We start from the raw sequence: 16,221 nt of genomic DNA on the forward strand, positions 1-16,221 counted from the left end.
TAAAATATCAAAGTTAAAACTAGTGTCATGAATGTTAGAATGCTGCAATTTTTAATTTAGTAATTTATATTTGGCATTTGGATTAGGATTAGATTGTTTTGAGGAGTAAACAGTATAATGCTTTATTATTGTTAAGGTATTTGTATGTATGATTATATGTGTAGCTTTACATGTAGAATTGGAGCATAACTTTTGTGATGTAGTTCTCGCCATCTACATGTTGGTTCCAGTAATCCAACTCAGGTTGCCAGGATTTTGTGGCAGGTGCCTTTTGCCCACTAGCCATCTCTTTGGTCCTGGTGCATTTTTAAGTTTAGAAACCTGCAGAAGCACTTTTTGTTTTAACCCCTGCAGAGAAGGGAACGGATAGTATAGTATAATGACTGTTCTTTCAGTTGTGAGTGTAATATTCAGACTTTTGTAGTGTTGGAGAGCTCTAGGTGGAAAAATAAAATTTAAAAGTTGCTAGACTATCTGTCTAGCATGCATGAAATTCTGGGTGTAAGGTGTAGGCCATTGCTGTAATCCCAGCACGTGGGCTGTGGGGTGTGGGAGTTGACAAGAGGACCCTTGAGGTTCACTACATAGTGGGTTCAAGGTCAGCCTGAGGTATATGAGACCCTCTGCCTCCCCCCAAAAGAAAAGAAAATGTATCAATTTCCAACTTAATTATGCCTAAGTATAGATGTCAAAGTATTAATATTTTCTATGCTGATATCCCAGTAAACTCATGAGTGTCTAAGTATAAAATTTAGAGTTTATATGGATGACAACAAGTTTTTTAAAGCAAATTTGATAGTGGGAAAGTTCTGAATGGCAAGAAAAAAATCAGTTATAATAGAAAAACAATATCATTTTAAATCTTACTTAGGACTGTTGTAATAGTTCAGGGTTCAGCAAGTTTTTTTTTTCAAATAGTGACCATAATATTAAATATTTTAGATTTTTTAAAATCACATAGATTGATTCCTTCCTCCCTCCCTCCCTTCCCCTTCCTTCTTTCCTTCATTCCTTCCTTCCCTTTGAAACAGAATCTCACAGAGCCTATGCTTGCCTCAGATCCCCTCATAGCTGAAGGTGGCCTTGAACTCTTGATGCTCCGCCTCCCCTTTCAATGCTGGGATTATAAGCATGCACTACCATGGTTTTCACATAGGTTCTATTGCATAATCGCCTTTTAAAATAATTCTTAGTTTCTTCCATATCTTGCCTGTGGCAGTCAGAGGACAGCTTAGTAGAGTTTGTTCTCCTCTCCCACTGTGTGGGCCCTGGGAACCAAATTCAGGTCACTAAGCTTGTATGGCAAGTGTTTTACCCACTGAGCCATCTTGCCTCCTTCCTCTCCCTTTTTGTTTTAAACCTTTGTAAAATATAAAAATCATTTTTAGTCATAGGCCTACAAAAGTAGTCTGGGTATGGGTGGTTCCCCATTTTAGTGAATTCATACAGAGTGTGTCATCTGTATATACAGTCAGTGTCTTTACATTCTCTTGCTGTGTAGTATGTAATGTTAAAAACCAGCTCCCTTCTTGAATAGCAATTCAGATTCTGATTTATTTTACTCAGTTATGGAAGATGTTATATGAAATCTTTTCCTGCAAAATATCTGTGCATTAATTGATGCTGGCATTTAGTGTGAAATTCTGCTTGTTGGATGTTGAGCGTCTTACAAGCATGCATAAAGGAAATGTCTGGTTGCTGCAGCCAGAGCTGTGGGGATGAGTGATTCTGTTGGCACTGATGCTCTTTACTTGTTTTACATCTGCTGATTCTGTGCTGTACAGTGTCTCACGTTTTCCTTTTTCTTTTCCCCATTTATTGTTGTTTTGTATTAGAGCCTTACTGTATTTCCTGCTTGGCCTGAGCTCCCTATGTGGTTCCTTCATGCTGGCATGCTGGTATTACTGGCGTGCTCCACCACCACCACATTTTGGCTTTATGTCTCCTTTCAGATGCTGTTATTGCAAGGACCTTATACTACTTAGTGATGTCTTAATAGTTCTCTCTCTCTCTCTCTCTCTCTCTCTCTCTCTCTCTCTCTCTCTCTCTCTGTGTGTGTGTGTGTGTGTGTGTGTGTGTGTGTGTATGCATGTTTGCGCAAGTGTGTGCATGTATTCATACGTGCTATATATTCATGCACGTGCACCTGTGTGTGTTCTTCTTATATGCAGAGGTTGATTTTTCATGTCATCTTGTCACTTCTTTGCCTTATTTTTATTTATTTTTATTTGTTTGCTTGTTTGTTTATTCTTATTTTTGTGCTAATTGGTGTTTTCCTTCATATATCTGTGGGTAGAGTGTTGGATCTCTTACAGCTGGAGTTACAGACAGTTGTGAGCTGCCATGTGGGTGTTGGGAATTGAACTTGGGTCCTTAGGAAGAACAGCCAATGCTCTTAACCCCTGAACCATCTCCCTGAACCATCTCTCCAGCCTCCACCTTATATTTTGTTAATATATATGCATGTGTTGGGGGGGGGTGTAGATGTGAGGACAGGTTCCCTCAGAGGCCAGAATTGAGCATCAAATTCCCCTGGAGCTGGGACCCACCCAGTGTGGGTGCTGAGAACTGAACTCTGGTCTTCTGCAAGAGGAGCAGGCATTCTTAACCTCCAAGCCATCTTCCCAGCCCCCTTCTTTATCTTCGTTTTTTTGAGACCAGGTCTCCTCACTGAGCCTGGAGCTCACATCTCAGAGTGGCTGGTCAGTGAGCCTCCTCTCATCTCCACCTCTTTCCCAGAGGTAGAGATCTGCATGACCATCCTCAGCCTTTCTGTGGGCATCGGGGTTTGAACCCAGCAAGCCCTTCATCACTGAGCCACGCCTCAGCCTCAGTGATCTTTCTTTACATGCAAACTGTGTCAGTTCATGGTCTTTAAGCGAATTTGAAGGGATTTGTGTCATCTTTAATCATTGTAGTTACTGTTTTGATTTTATCAAAAACTAAAATTTGAATATTTTCAAGACATACAGTAGCCTGCTCTATATATTAAAGATTATATTTAAAGAAGTAACCAGAAGATTCTTAAGTAGCGACACCCCCACCTTTGAAATAAATGGCTGTGTACACTAGAATGATCGCTGTGTAAGTGGTTGAACATATATCATTTTAAAGTATTCGGGGAGTTTATGCAGAAGCAATGATGTATTTTAATGTATACATTTGATTATGGGCTTCTTAGGGCAAGGGTTATCTGTTTCACTCACTGTCATAGCCTTCGTGCCAGCACCATTTCTGGCATACACAGGTGGTCAGTGCATATTTGTATGTATGAATGAATACATAATTCTGTTTTTGCTAGTAAAAAAATTTTATTTCAGTTATACTTTGTTAATGTAATCTATATAAGCATGAAAATAATGATTTTTTTCTTCATAAATTTTTTTATAAATAAGATTTTAGACTAAAATGTATCTCCAGTTAATTTTATTGCAAATTCTACACAAATTTGTTCTTCTATTGTACTTAAATACATCTGTCATTTTTGTATTTTCTTTCTTTAGCTATTCTGTTTGAATGTGTACACACAATCTATTCTATTTATCCTAAATCAGAATTACTTGAGAAGGCTGCCAAGTGCATTGGAAAATTTGTTCTGTCACCTAAAATAAACCTCAAATATTTAGGTAAGGTAATTGGTTCTTATGATGGAAATTGGAGAGAGCTTTTGAAATTTGTTGGGTACGTATTTCCGGTCGTTGAACTATAATGTGATCTTTATTTCTAGGACTGAAGGCTCTTACCTATGTGATCCAGCAGGATCCTTCTCTGGCTCTTCAACACCAGATAACCATAATTGAATGCCTAGACCACCCTGATCCCATTATTAAGAGAGAGGTAAATTAGGGCTGAAGAGAGATGACTCGGCGGTTCAGAGTGCTTGCCGCCCTGCTAGAGGACCTGAGCTCAGTTTCCAATGCCCACCAGCGGCAGGGGGATCCGATGCCCTGCCTTCTCCCAGCCTCTGGGCATCTGCACACATGTGGCATATATTCACACAGACACAGACATAGATCCACATAAATAAAAATCAATTCTCTTTTTTTAAAAAAAGAGAGGCAAAATATTTTGACTAGTTTATGTAAAGTGGTAAGTTTTAAAAACTTTTTTTGATATTCTTGAAAGTCAAATGATAGCCCGTGGATGTGTATGTATGCAAGTATATTTAAATATTTGCATCTATTTAATTCTTACTACTTTTAAAATCTCATTTTTATTCTTTGACTATCTGGTGTATATGATGAATATGAGTCATTTTAGCCTCCTGTCCCCATTTCTCCTTCCCACCATGTCTGTGTGTGTGTAAGTTTAATTAGATAGAATTGCTTGCATGAGCATGGATGGCTAATCACTGAAAAAAGCTGGTACCCTTTCTTCAGCCTCTGTAAATTGTCAGGTAGTCCCTCATGGAAGGTTATTTGTTTTCTAAAAAAGTACTGCTAACCTGGGATTTTTGTGTTGTTTTTTTTTTGTTGTTGTTGTTGTTTTAGTTTGGGGTTTTGTTTTTGTTTTGGGGTTTTGTTTTTTGTTATTGTTTTGAGGGGGGTTGTTTGGTTTTTTGGTTTTTTTTTTTTTTTTTTTTTTATGGTTTTTCAAGACAGGGTTTCTCTGTGTAGGCCTGGCTGTCCTGGAACTCACTCTGTAGACCAGGCTGGCCTCGAACTCAGAAATCCACCTGCCTCTGCCTCCCAAGTGCTGGGATTACAGGCGTGCACCACCACGGGGGGCTGGATTTTTGTTTTATAAGACAAGGTCTTGCACAGGCCAGACTCAAACTTGTGATGCCCCTGCCTCTGCCACCAAATGCTAGGATTATAGGTGTGTCACCATAGCCAGCTCACAGGAATGTCCTTATGAACTGGGAAATTTAGGTCCAGTTATGTATATGAAGTCATTGATTTATTTATTTATTTTATTAATGTAAATACTATAATGGAAACTACTTTCTAGTCCTGGGTCCTTGTATTAGTATAAAATAAAACATACCCCAATACATAATTTATGTTGGCTATTAAATGAACTCACTGGTAAATAGGAAAACTGGTAGAATTCTGTAGAACTATAAGATAATTTGATCTTCTTGGAAGAGAAGTTGTGCCCATGTGCCTGATACTGTTCTGGCTTCTTTTATTAAATTGATCCAGTGTCCACTTGGGTATCTGCATAAAGAATTCTATTCATTTTTTTTGTAGAGAAATCACTGCATCTTCATTTTAAGTGGTATATGGGGCCTGTTTAAGAAATGTGAGAAGTTTATTTCAGATATAAAACATAATGAGGATTTGTTTTGTTTTGCTTTGTTTGAGACAGGGTTTCTTTGTATAACAGCCCTGGCTGTCCAAAACTTGCTTTGTAGGCCAGGCTGGCCTCCAGCTCACAGAGGTCCACTCCTGCCTTCTGAGTGCTGGAGTTAAAGGCATGAGCCACCATACCCAGCTCTTGTAATGAGGGGTCTGAAGGAAGAATGTAGATCTGGGTGGTGGATGGTTCTGCTCTGACAGAGGACCCAGGTTTGGTCCCCAGGACCCATGTGGCGGTTCATATTTCTAACCCCAGTTTCAGGGCACCCAGTGCCCTTTTATGTCTCTGGCACCAGGTACACATGATGCACAGACATACATGCAGACAAAATACATACATGTAAAACAAAAATAAATAAGCCCTACTTCTTTAAAAAAGGATATTAAAATACCTTAAACTTCCAACCAGAGAGGTCAAAATGGAGCTTGACTAAACATTGTATTATGCCTAACAGTTGTTTTTTAAAATATTATGAATTTTGAATTTTAAAAGGTATTTTAAAAATAAATGATTTACATATGTGCATTTACTTATACATATATATTTAATATTTTAAAACAGCTTAAAAATTAAAGACTCCAAGGGTAATAAAAAAATAATTATACAGCTCATTTGTTTTATCAGATATACAGCATGCATTTTTTGTGTTACAGAGTTAGCTGAACACAATTCAGCACATAGTTTCCTTATCGTTATTAGCATCTTACATCACTTATTTCTTTTTCTTTTAACTTCAGGTTTCTTTTTAATAAAACATACTTGTGCCACAGCTCTAATATGTGGCCCACACATCAGTCACATGGGCAGCAGTCTCCTCCCTGTGCCCTTTGGTCACAGTGTAGATGCTGAGGGCATCTCCCTTACATGCATCCCTCCCCGTCAGCTATAGAAACAAAGCTGTCTTTCACCAACCTTGGGCATGGTCCCCTCCCCAGAGTCCTCATTTCCCCTTCATATCACTTACATCTTGCAGGGCCAGACTTCTTTTTTCTTTTATTTTTTGGCATTGGAGACTAGGACCTAGCCCCTCTCACACTCTAGGCAAAGCTCTGCCACTGAGCTTTTCCTCAGCAAAAATCGGCATTTCCTTCTCACCTGTTGGCTGAGGATATTGAAAATCTACACAAAAGCAGAACAGTTAACTTACTATGAACACATTTATTATATTTATTGGTGTTCACACATGTGGTTTTATAATATGTTTTTTATTTCTCTTAATAGACTCTGGAACTTCTTTACAGAATTACAAATGCACAGAATGTAGTTGTTATTGTACAGAAAATGCTTGAATATTTACATCAGAGCAAAGAAGAGTATATCATCATCAATTTAGTTGGCAAAATAGCTGAGTTGGCTGAGAAATATCCTTTGCTTCAGTTGGGACTTCACTGACTTGAAAATGGTGGTACAGATGCAGCCATTTGAGTTCAGGGACCCAGCAATTAAGTAATTCTTAATTCCTGATTCTTAAGTCTTAGAACTTCTGTAGAGTTCTTGGGGTTGGATTTAAAAAAAAAAAAAAAAAAAAAAAAGATGTGTCTTGGAACTTGGGTCTTGGTTTAATGTTCTCTGCCAGAGGCAGTACTGTAGCTTTGACCTTGCAGGATGGTCAGCTTTAGAACTGGTAACAAAAATATTAGAAAGAGGTTAAAAGGGGCTGGAGAGATGGCTCAGTGGTTAAGAGCACCGACTGCTTTTCTAGAGGTCCTGAGTTCAATTCCCAGCAACCACATGGTGGTTCAGAGCCATCTGTAATGGCGGCTGGTGCCCTCTTCTGGTGTGCCTGAAGAGAGCAATGGTGCATATGCATAAAATAGATAAATAAATCTTTAAATAAAAAAAAAACAAAAGAGGTTAAAAAATTTGTTCAAGAGGACACATCACAACTTTAGTCCCTCTGAAATATATAGGAATCTTCCATTATTTGTTGGTTCAAGATGGCCTGTTCATTTCTTCAAATTATTCATGGTTTTTTATTGACTACTTGCTATGTATAAGTCTAGTGCTTAATAAGGTAATATAAGCTAAATTTATTCACTTACCAAGCACACAGTTTATGTAGAGCTGTAGAGCATTCTTGGTAGTTAGAGCTAAGCTGCCACTCTGGCATGGATTGTGTTGTGGAGAGGATGATTTCAGTGCATGACATGAGGAAGTGACTTGTTCTTAACAATGGACACATATGCTCCTGACAACGTGTGGTTTATTCAGACAATGAATGCTGTGTTTTCAGTGGGAGGAGATGTAATGCACCCTGATATTCTCAGTAACTTCCTGAGACTGCTAGCAGAAGGTTGGTAAATAAATTACAATTATTTTTTTATTGCAGTCATTGGCAATTGAGTGGAAACTAAACTGGTGTTGCAATTTCTTTGTAGGTTTTGATGATGAAACGGAAGATCAACAATTAAGGCTCTACGCAGTTCAGTCTTATCTTACTTTACTAGATATGGAAAATACTTTCTATCCACAGAGATTTCTTCAAGTTATGAGTTGGGTGAGCAAAGTGCATTGCATACAAATTTTTATAACAACATATTTCCTCCGGAAATCATTCGGCTCCTCTCATTGTCAGCTTTCTTCCCCAATGTTTACTTTCATCCTGTAACTACTGACTTACCTTTTCTTTGTACTGTCTCACTGGTCTGGTCTTTAGTGAGGTTAGTTTTTGTTGTCGCTGTTTGTTTCATTTTTTTGTTTTGTTTTTTAGACAGTCTTATGAATCCCAGACTAGCCTCAAACTTGCTGTGGGATTCATAAGACTGTCTAAAAAATATTTTACTGGAAAATAAACCAGCATCTATCTGGAAGTTCAGAAGAATGATAACATATAAAGGTATTTTACTTTATATATTGTTACTGGTAAGTTCTGGTTCTTTTGCATTGAGGGTACAGTCTTGGTATGATTTATAATGTTTCTTAATAATATTCATCATAAAAATATGTATAATACATATAAAAATTCACTCTAGCTGTAGGTCTGAATTAGTGTACTCTCTGACTTGGTATTTACATATACACTAATTTTCTTTTACTCTAGGTGTTAGGAGAGTATTCCTACCTCTTAGATAGAGAAAGTCCAGAAGAAGTTATAACCAGGCTCTACAAGTTACTGATGAGTGACTCCATTTCTTCAGAAACAAAAGCATGGCTGTTTGCTGCAGTAACCAAGTTGACATCTCAAGCTCATTCTTCTCATGTAGTTGAGAAATTGATCCAAGAATTCACTGTATCCTTGAATACTTGTCTGAGACAACATGCATTTGAATTAAAACATCTCCTTGAAAATGTAGAGCTTATGAAGAGCTTGCTTCCGGGTGCTCAGAATTGTGAAGACATAGTGGTAAGAGTCCTGTGCTTTATTCTGTCAAAATCCTGTTGCCTAAACAGCAACTCTTGCGTATATGATATAGAAGGAATAGATATCAAAATATAGTTTCTATTGCATGTATGATGAACTTTGTAGTTTGTCTCATGTTGGTAGGGAAAGAATTGGAGAGGTTCTATTTGATACCAGTTCTAAGTAGGAGCAGGATAGTGTCTTTTCCTGAAAACTGCAGAGTAGACATTTCAGCTTGTGATGGTCTTGGGATGCAGGAAAGGCTGGGGAAAGCTGTGTGGGATGGGGAATGTGTCCTTTGAGTGTAACGGGCTCTCTATCCTTGTGAGTACTTTACGTAGAAGCTGGGGTTCTGGAAGGGCAAGGTCACACATTTCCACCAAGTCAGTGACTGCCAGGCCTCTGTCTTTGAAAGTTGAACAATGAAATTCACAGACCATAGAAGAGTAAGATTTGGGAGGTTTTATTATGGGATCATAGGTTTAAAAGAATTTTAAGAGGAAAAAAAGACAAAGCTTCTGTATAGCAAGTACAGGTCCTCGCCGGGCAGTGGTGGCGCACACCTGTAATCCCAGCACTCTGGGAGGCAGAGACAGGTGGATTTCTGAGTTTGAGGCCAGCCTGGTCTACAGAGTGAGTTCTAGGACAGCCAGGGCTATACAGAGAAACCCTGTCTCAAAAAAAAAAAAAAAAAAAAATCCAAAAAACAAAAAAAAGAAACAAACAAAAAAAAGCAAGTACAGGTCCTAAGAAATGGTTTGCCACTGGGGGTCACTGTCTTGTAAGACCTTACTGGTTTAAAGCATGGGGTTCTGTTTCTAGTCAAACTCACATAGCCTCCACATAGTCGTAAAAGGAGAAGAAAGATAAAGCAAACAGAAATCCTCTATTTGTCAGTTAGCATCTCTGACACATTCTCATAACAAACACCCTGATCCTCTGGCCTTTACAGTCTTTCTGCCCTCTCTTCCCAGTTTTCCTTGAGTCTTAGGTGTGGGAGTGTTTTATAGATGTATCCATTAGGAACAGGCTCTACAGTTTTGCATTTTGATTGGTTGTGGTTTTCTGTAGTGATTTTCCATTGGTTGCAAAGAAAAGTTTCCTTGATGAGGAGTGAAAATAGGATTTCTCTGTGTGTTTAAGGGCAAACATAGAACTTAGAAATTGTTGTTGGTGTAGTAAAGTGATGGTTGTAGGTTTTACTACAAGACCTATGAGTTTACCAGCCCTGGATAGGTTTCTAGTACCAAACATGATTTCCTGATTGTAGAGCTAGCTACTTCCAAATATGCATCCCACTTCCACACCCATAAGGTTATTGTGATTGCTGATTGTTTGTTTGGTTCATGGGGGTCATGATTGAGAAGCCTCCTTTGGAAGCTTGCATGGCACTGTCTGATATGAAATCTAGTCCTCAGAGAGGCAGCTTTAGGTCTACCTCAGCTAGGGTTAGGATTTATTGTGGTGAAACACCATGACCAAAACAGCACGGGGAGGGAAAGGTTTATTTGACTTACACTTTTAAATCACTGCTCAGCATTGAAAGAAGTCAGGACAGGAATGCAAGTGGAGCTTGAACCTGGAGGCAGGAGCTGATGCAGAGGCCACGGAGGGGCACTGCTTGCTGGCTTGTTCCCTATGGCTTGCTCAGCCTGCTTCCTTATAGAACCCAGGACCACCAGCCCAGGGATGGCACCACCCACAGTGGACTGGGCCCTCCAGTCAGTAACTATTTAAGAAAGATTCCTCACAGGCTTGCCCACAGCACTATCTAATGGAGCATTTTCTTAATCGAGGCTCCTGCCTTTCAAGTGACATTCCTCGTGTCAAGTTGACATAAATCTATATACGACAAAAGGTCAGATACTACTTGGGTTCTCTGGATCCCGTGCCCAAAACACAGTGTCTTCTACTTACCATCCACCTCTGAGAAGCACCAAGGACAGTGGCAATAGCTTGTGTGTTTTGGGAGTTTCTTGAACAGCCCTGACCAACAACTCAAAAGAGAGCTCCATATGTTTAGTGTTAAATTTTTTGTCAGATAGTCTGTGACTCTTAGGGTAACAGTGTCAGCCCAGATGAGAAAATATCATTTAAACTGTGTATGTATATGTGAACATATACACAGACTTCTTTTAGTTCTGTGTCTGATACAGACAGAGCAGGATGTGTAGGTCCAGCTATGCCTAGATATTGAATATGGCTTAGATGAGACAAGGTCAGGTAGCCACAGGGTTCTGGGTTGGTGTGCAGGATGTGGGCCCTGGTTCAAGCCTAGAACTTTGGGGACCAGTGTGGGTGTGATGAAGATCAGGTGGATTCACCTGCCTAGACACTGGAAAAGGGTGTGCAGGGTGTGGCTGGGTAGAGAGTTTGGATGCGGCATAGGAGGTAGGGGCTGAAGGTAAGGCAGGTCTTGGCAGACCTGTAGAGCTTAATGGGACAGGGAGGGGTGACCAGACTAGGCCCAGCACTGGGTGTGGGATTTATACTAGATCTGGGGGTTATGGAAGGTACAGTCAGGCTGACTTACCCAACTAGACCCTGGAGAGGGTCTCTCTTTAAAAAGTTTAAAAGATAATTGTGCCAAAGTTATATGAATGTACAATCTAGTCTTAAAAATATATGTTAATTCCTGACTTACTTAACTTTAATGCAGGCAGATGCTTCTTTATCTTTTCTGGATGGTTTTGTGGCTGAAGGACTCAGTCAAGGAGCAGCACCTTATAAGCCCCATCACCAGCGCCAAGAGGAACAGCTCTCTCAGGAAAAAGGTATATTTCCATCTCTTTATCAGTAAATGGTTTGCTTTGTTTTTAGTTTTTGTTGTTATTGAGACAAGGTGTGCCCACTGTGTAGTGCAGGCTGGAGGAGAATTCGAGATAAAGAACCCACCTGTCTCTGCCCCAGAGTGCTGGGATTACAGTCATGTGCCACCACGCCTGGGGAGGGCTGGCACTGAATACTGTAGCATGTCTAGAAAGGTCCCATCAATGTATTAGGTTTTCTAACAAAGGATCTAATTATGTCATGAGGAGTTCACAAGAGCAAGAGCTTTGCACTCTGAAAAGTACAGCCTGTGAGAGTGTCTTTGCAGTGACATTGGTGGAGATGAGGCCCCTGAGTCATTTGCATGGGGTCTGGAAATCGCTTCTGTGAAATGGAGAGAAGTGTGGACTGTCGCTTATGATTTCAGGACCGTCGACACTACTGACAGTTCCAGGCTGAAAGATCTTGGGGGGGGGGGGAGGGTTGTCATTGTTGTTTTTGCTGAGTGCACATTTCCTATGCTGTATGCCAGGCCATTTTGTTACAAATGGTGGGATCAAAGAGTTGCTAAGCATATTGTTACCTTTAACAGAGCTTTTGATTAAAATTTTTATTAAATTTATTTAAAGTACTTTTCAATTAGTATATGAAGTATTACGTTTTATTATGGCATTTTAAAACAAATTAGTGTTTGTTGATCCTCTGCCTACCACCATGCCCACCCATCCTTTCCTCCCCCATGGCCTCCTTTGTGGCTTTGTGTGTTCTGCTGTGTCCTCCCTCCTCAGCACTTTCCCTCTCATGGGCCCCTGTCAGGTTGCAAAGCCTAGACTCAGACATTCATGTGTGTGTACGTAACACTGAAGACAATGTATGAGGAACACGGCAATATTTGTCTCTCTGAGTCTGGGTCACTTTATGTACTTTAAAAATCTACCCATTTTCCTGCAAATATCCTAATGTCACCTGTTTTATAGCTGAGTAAAATTCCATTGTGTATACGCACTATATTTTCCTTCCTGTTGGCCTGTTGATGGACATTCAGGCTGATTCTTGGTATTGTGAATAGAGCAGCAATAAGTGTGGATGTTCACATGTCTCTACAGTGGAAAATAAAGTCTTGATAGTTGTATGTTTTACTTTAGGGGAAACTCCCCCCACCCCTGGCTTTCAGAGTGGTACATGGTCTCTATCCCACCTATAGGGATCAGGCCTCATCTCACTTCATCCTCCCCATCCTCACCCTCCCCATCCTTACCCTCCCCATCCTCACCCTCCCCATCCTCACCCTCCCCATCCTCACCCTCCCCATCCTTTGTCTAGTGTTCTGACCAGCATGAGACAGAGGCTCAAGGTGTTTTTAATTTATATTTCCTTGAAGGCTATGGAATACTGAACACTTTTTTGAGACCTAAACTTTTTTTCTATTTTTTTTATATTTATTTTCTATATTCTTTGTTTACATTCTAAAAGCTTTCCCCTTTTCCAGTCCCCTCCCCCATATGTCCCATAAGTCCTCTTCTCTACATCCATTCTCCTGTCTTTCCCCCTCCCTTTTCTCTGTCCTGGTACTCCCCTACAATGCTGGATCAAGCCTTTCCAGGATTAGGGCCCTCTTCTTCCTTCTTCATTTGATAAGCTAATTGTGTCTTCAGTATTCAGAGCTTCAGGGCTAATTAATATCCACTTATCAGTGATTGAATTCCATGTGATGTGCAATTCTTTTGTGATTGCATTACCTCGCTTAGGATGATATTTTTCAGTTCCTAAAAAATTTGCCTAAAATTCATTTGCCTAAAAAATTCATGAATTCATTGTTTTTAATTGCTGAATAGCACTCCATTGTGTAAATATACCACATTTTCTGAATCCATTCCTCCATTGAGGGATATCTGGGTTCTTTCCAGCTTCTGGCTATTATAAATAAGGCTGCTATGAACATAGTGGAGCATGTGTCCTTCTTACATGCTGGGGAATCCTCTGGGTATATGCCCAGGAGAGGTATAACACAGTCCTCCGGAAGTGTCATGCCCAGTTTTCTTAGGAACCGCCAGACTGATTTCCATAGTGGTTGTACCATCTTACAATCCCACCAGCAGTGAAGGAGTGTTCCTCTTTCTCCACATCCTCGCCAACACCTGCTGTCTCCTGAGTTTTTAACCTTAGCCATTCTGACTTTTCTATGTAGCTCTGTATGGAATTCCTGTGTAGATGAGGCTGGCCTCAAATTTGGAGATAAGCTTACCTCTCTGCTTTCTGAGTGCTGGGATTAAAGGTATGGACCATCATGTCCAGGCAGGACGCTGGACCCTTTAAAGAAATATTTCTTGGCCATTTGTGTTGTCTTCTGAGGATGATCTACTGCTCATTGATTAGCCCATTTATTGATTGGCAGGGTATTTTGTGTGACTGGTGTTTGTTAATTTTTTCAGCTCTATGCATTCGAGATCTTAACTCCCTTTCTGAAGTATAGTTTCCAAATACTTTCTTCCATCTTGTAGGCTGTTTGTTCACTAAGCTGATAGTTTTGCTTGCTATGATGAAACTTGTTAATATTTCATAATCCCCTGTAAATTCTTGGTGCTACTTCCTGTGCTATTTGGGTCTTGTTCAGAAAATTCTTCATCTCTAAGCATACTCTTTATAGGGATCTATCTGCAGGTGGCACCCAGTTTTTGCCAGCACCATTTGTTGATGAGGGCGTTGAGTTTTTTAATGTTTTAACACCTTTGTCAGAAATTCCATAGCACGCTGGTGGTTTTGTCTGAGTGTCTGTTCTGTCCACTGGGCTGCGTGCATCTTTATTCCAGGACCCTGCTGCTACTGTCACTGTGGCTTCCTAGTGAAATTGGAGTCAGCTATGATAACAACTCCAGTGGTGTCCTTTCTGCCTGAGATTGCTTTGTATATTTGTGGCTTTTGTGCTTCTATATGACTTTTTGGATTGTTCTAGTTTTATGAAGAATATCATTGAAATTTTGATGGCAGTTGAATTGAGTCTTTCTAGTTTTTTCTTTACTTGGGTTCTTTTGTTTGTTTGGGTTTTTTTTTTTTTAATATAGCCACCTTAATTTTTTTTAATTTTTAAAAAGATTTATTCTATTTATTTTATTTTGTGTGTGTATATATGTGAATTGTATATGTTTAGTACCTTTAGAGGACAAAACAGGGCATTGGATTCTCTGGAATTGGAGTTACAGACAGTTGTGAGCCACCATGCTGGGAATTGAACCTGGGTCTTCCCAAGAGCAACAAATGCTTTTTTTTTTTCTATTTTCCCTCCCTCCCTCCCTTCCTTCCTTACCTTCTTTTGTTGTTTGTTTTTAAGACAGAGTTTCTCTGTGTAGCTCTAGCCGGCTCAGAACTCCACCTGCCTCTGCTTCCTCTGCCTCTGCCCTGGAATTAAAGGTGTGCAGCACCTCGCAGCTGCAACAAACGCCTTTAACCACTGAGCCAGCTCTCCAGCCCCTTCTCACAGGAACCCTCCATGTTTAACCCTTCCACCCTTTCTCACTCTGTTTCTTGTTTTAGTTTACTGATAGTCACAGCTTTGCATACTCGAGTGACATTTGATGCATTGCCCTGTGTCTGAAAAGATAGATTTGCCAGTTACAGTTAGGTTTAGCTAATTGGTTTTTTAAAATGAGGTCTTATGCAAAACATAGTTATTGTCCTTTCCTGTATAGACAATCGAGTAGTTTGGTGTTAGCTATGTAGGTATGAGAACGCCTGGTTCCATCTCGCTGTGTGTTCAGAAATCTTTGCTGTTTCATTTCATGGTAACTGCTTGCACTTCAGCGACCAATTTGCAGTATAACCAGTAGGTAAAAGGAAATGGGAGAAAAGAATTTCTTTTCAGGTACTTCTCCTAGATGTTGAATGCAGAATGTGTGAATAATTTAATTGACCAGAATATGTAAGCCATGTGGCAGCAGAATCTGGAAATGTCTCCTCTAGCTGCCTGTATACCTATCTACGTCTGGAGGAGTCTGCTTCTTAGAGAAAGTGGAATGGATGTTTGGCATCTGCTCTGCCACAATAATTATAGGAATTTCATGGCTCTGATTGAATTGATTTAGGTTATATACAAATTCAAAAGAATTAGCATGTGAATGAGTAAGCACTGTTTTTCTAAGTAAGGAAGATTCCCACTGAGAATGCCACGCACTCATTTGAGGTAAAGATTTGCCCAGGAATCGTTCCACTCCACTTTAGCCCATTGCCTCTTTTATTCTTGTAATAGCAGTAACTCTTCTGTGTACCTGGCTTATTTTTATAGTTTGCCTTTTCTAACTGATCTCCGTTTATAGGAGATAAAAGGGTAAAAATGAAGAATAGTTTGTCTCTGATTACCCTAGTATATGCAGCCTTAAGTCAATGGCAGCTGCGTTACTCATATTGTACATGACTGGTTAGATTATATATAAAGCTCTCTTCTGGAAAACTGTCAGCCTTTTAATTATTTCAATAGTGAATGGAATTTCACTAATTTTATTCTTATGCTTTGTTTTAATATGAACCACTGTTCCTGTTTTAAAATTATAGTTCTCAATTTTGAACCATATGGACTATCATTTTCTTCATCTGGCTTCACTGGACGACAGTCTCCTGCTGGCATTTCTCTGGGCTCTGATATATCTGGAAACAGTGCTGAGATGGGCCTGAAAGAGTAAGTTGTTTTGTAAAGTTGAGAATTTGGCATGCTTACCTCCCTCTAGCGTCCTGCCTGCTTTCTGCCTCAGCGTGTGTCCTCATGGTTATTATTTCCTCATTTTAGGATGTCCTCTGAGAAATTTTCATTTTCAAATAAT

At 39.7% G+C, this 16,221-nt stretch overlaps 1 protein-coding gene across 2 annotated transcripts in view; it reads left to right on the forward strand.

The window, feature by feature from the left end:
• Positions 1 to 16,221, forward strand: part of Ap4e1 (adaptor related protein complex 4 subunit epsilon 1) — a 70,725-nt gene that overhangs the window by 37,805 nt on the left and 16,699 nt on the right. For both annotated transcript variants that reach the window (XM_052183517.1, XM_052183518.1), the window contains exons 9-16: positions 3,504 to 3,626; positions 3,728 to 3,837; positions 6,523 to 6,662; positions 7,482 to 7,594; positions 7,680 to 7,798; positions 8,342 to 8,644; positions 11,301 to 11,415; positions 15,956 to 16,079. In XM_052183517.1, the coding sequence (XP_052039477.1) occupies positions 3,504 to 3,626; positions 3,728 to 3,837; positions 6,523 to 6,662; positions 7,482 to 7,594; positions 7,680 to 7,798; positions 8,342 to 8,644; positions 11,301 to 11,415; positions 15,956 to 16,079 (1,147 nt within the window). The remainder of the gene's footprint in view (positions 1 to 3,503; positions 3,627 to 3,727; positions 3,838 to 6,522; positions 6,663 to 7,481; positions 7,595 to 7,679; positions 7,799 to 8,341; positions 8,645 to 11,300; positions 11,416 to 15,955; positions 16,080 to 16,221) is intronic.

The sequence above is a fragment of the Apodemus sylvaticus genome, chromosome 5, assembly GCF_947179515.1.
Source record: "Apodemus sylvaticus chromosome 5, mApoSyl1.1, whole genome shotgun sequence".
NCBI lineage: Eukaryota > Metazoa > Chordata > Mammalia > Rodentia > Muridae > Apodemus > Apodemus sylvaticus.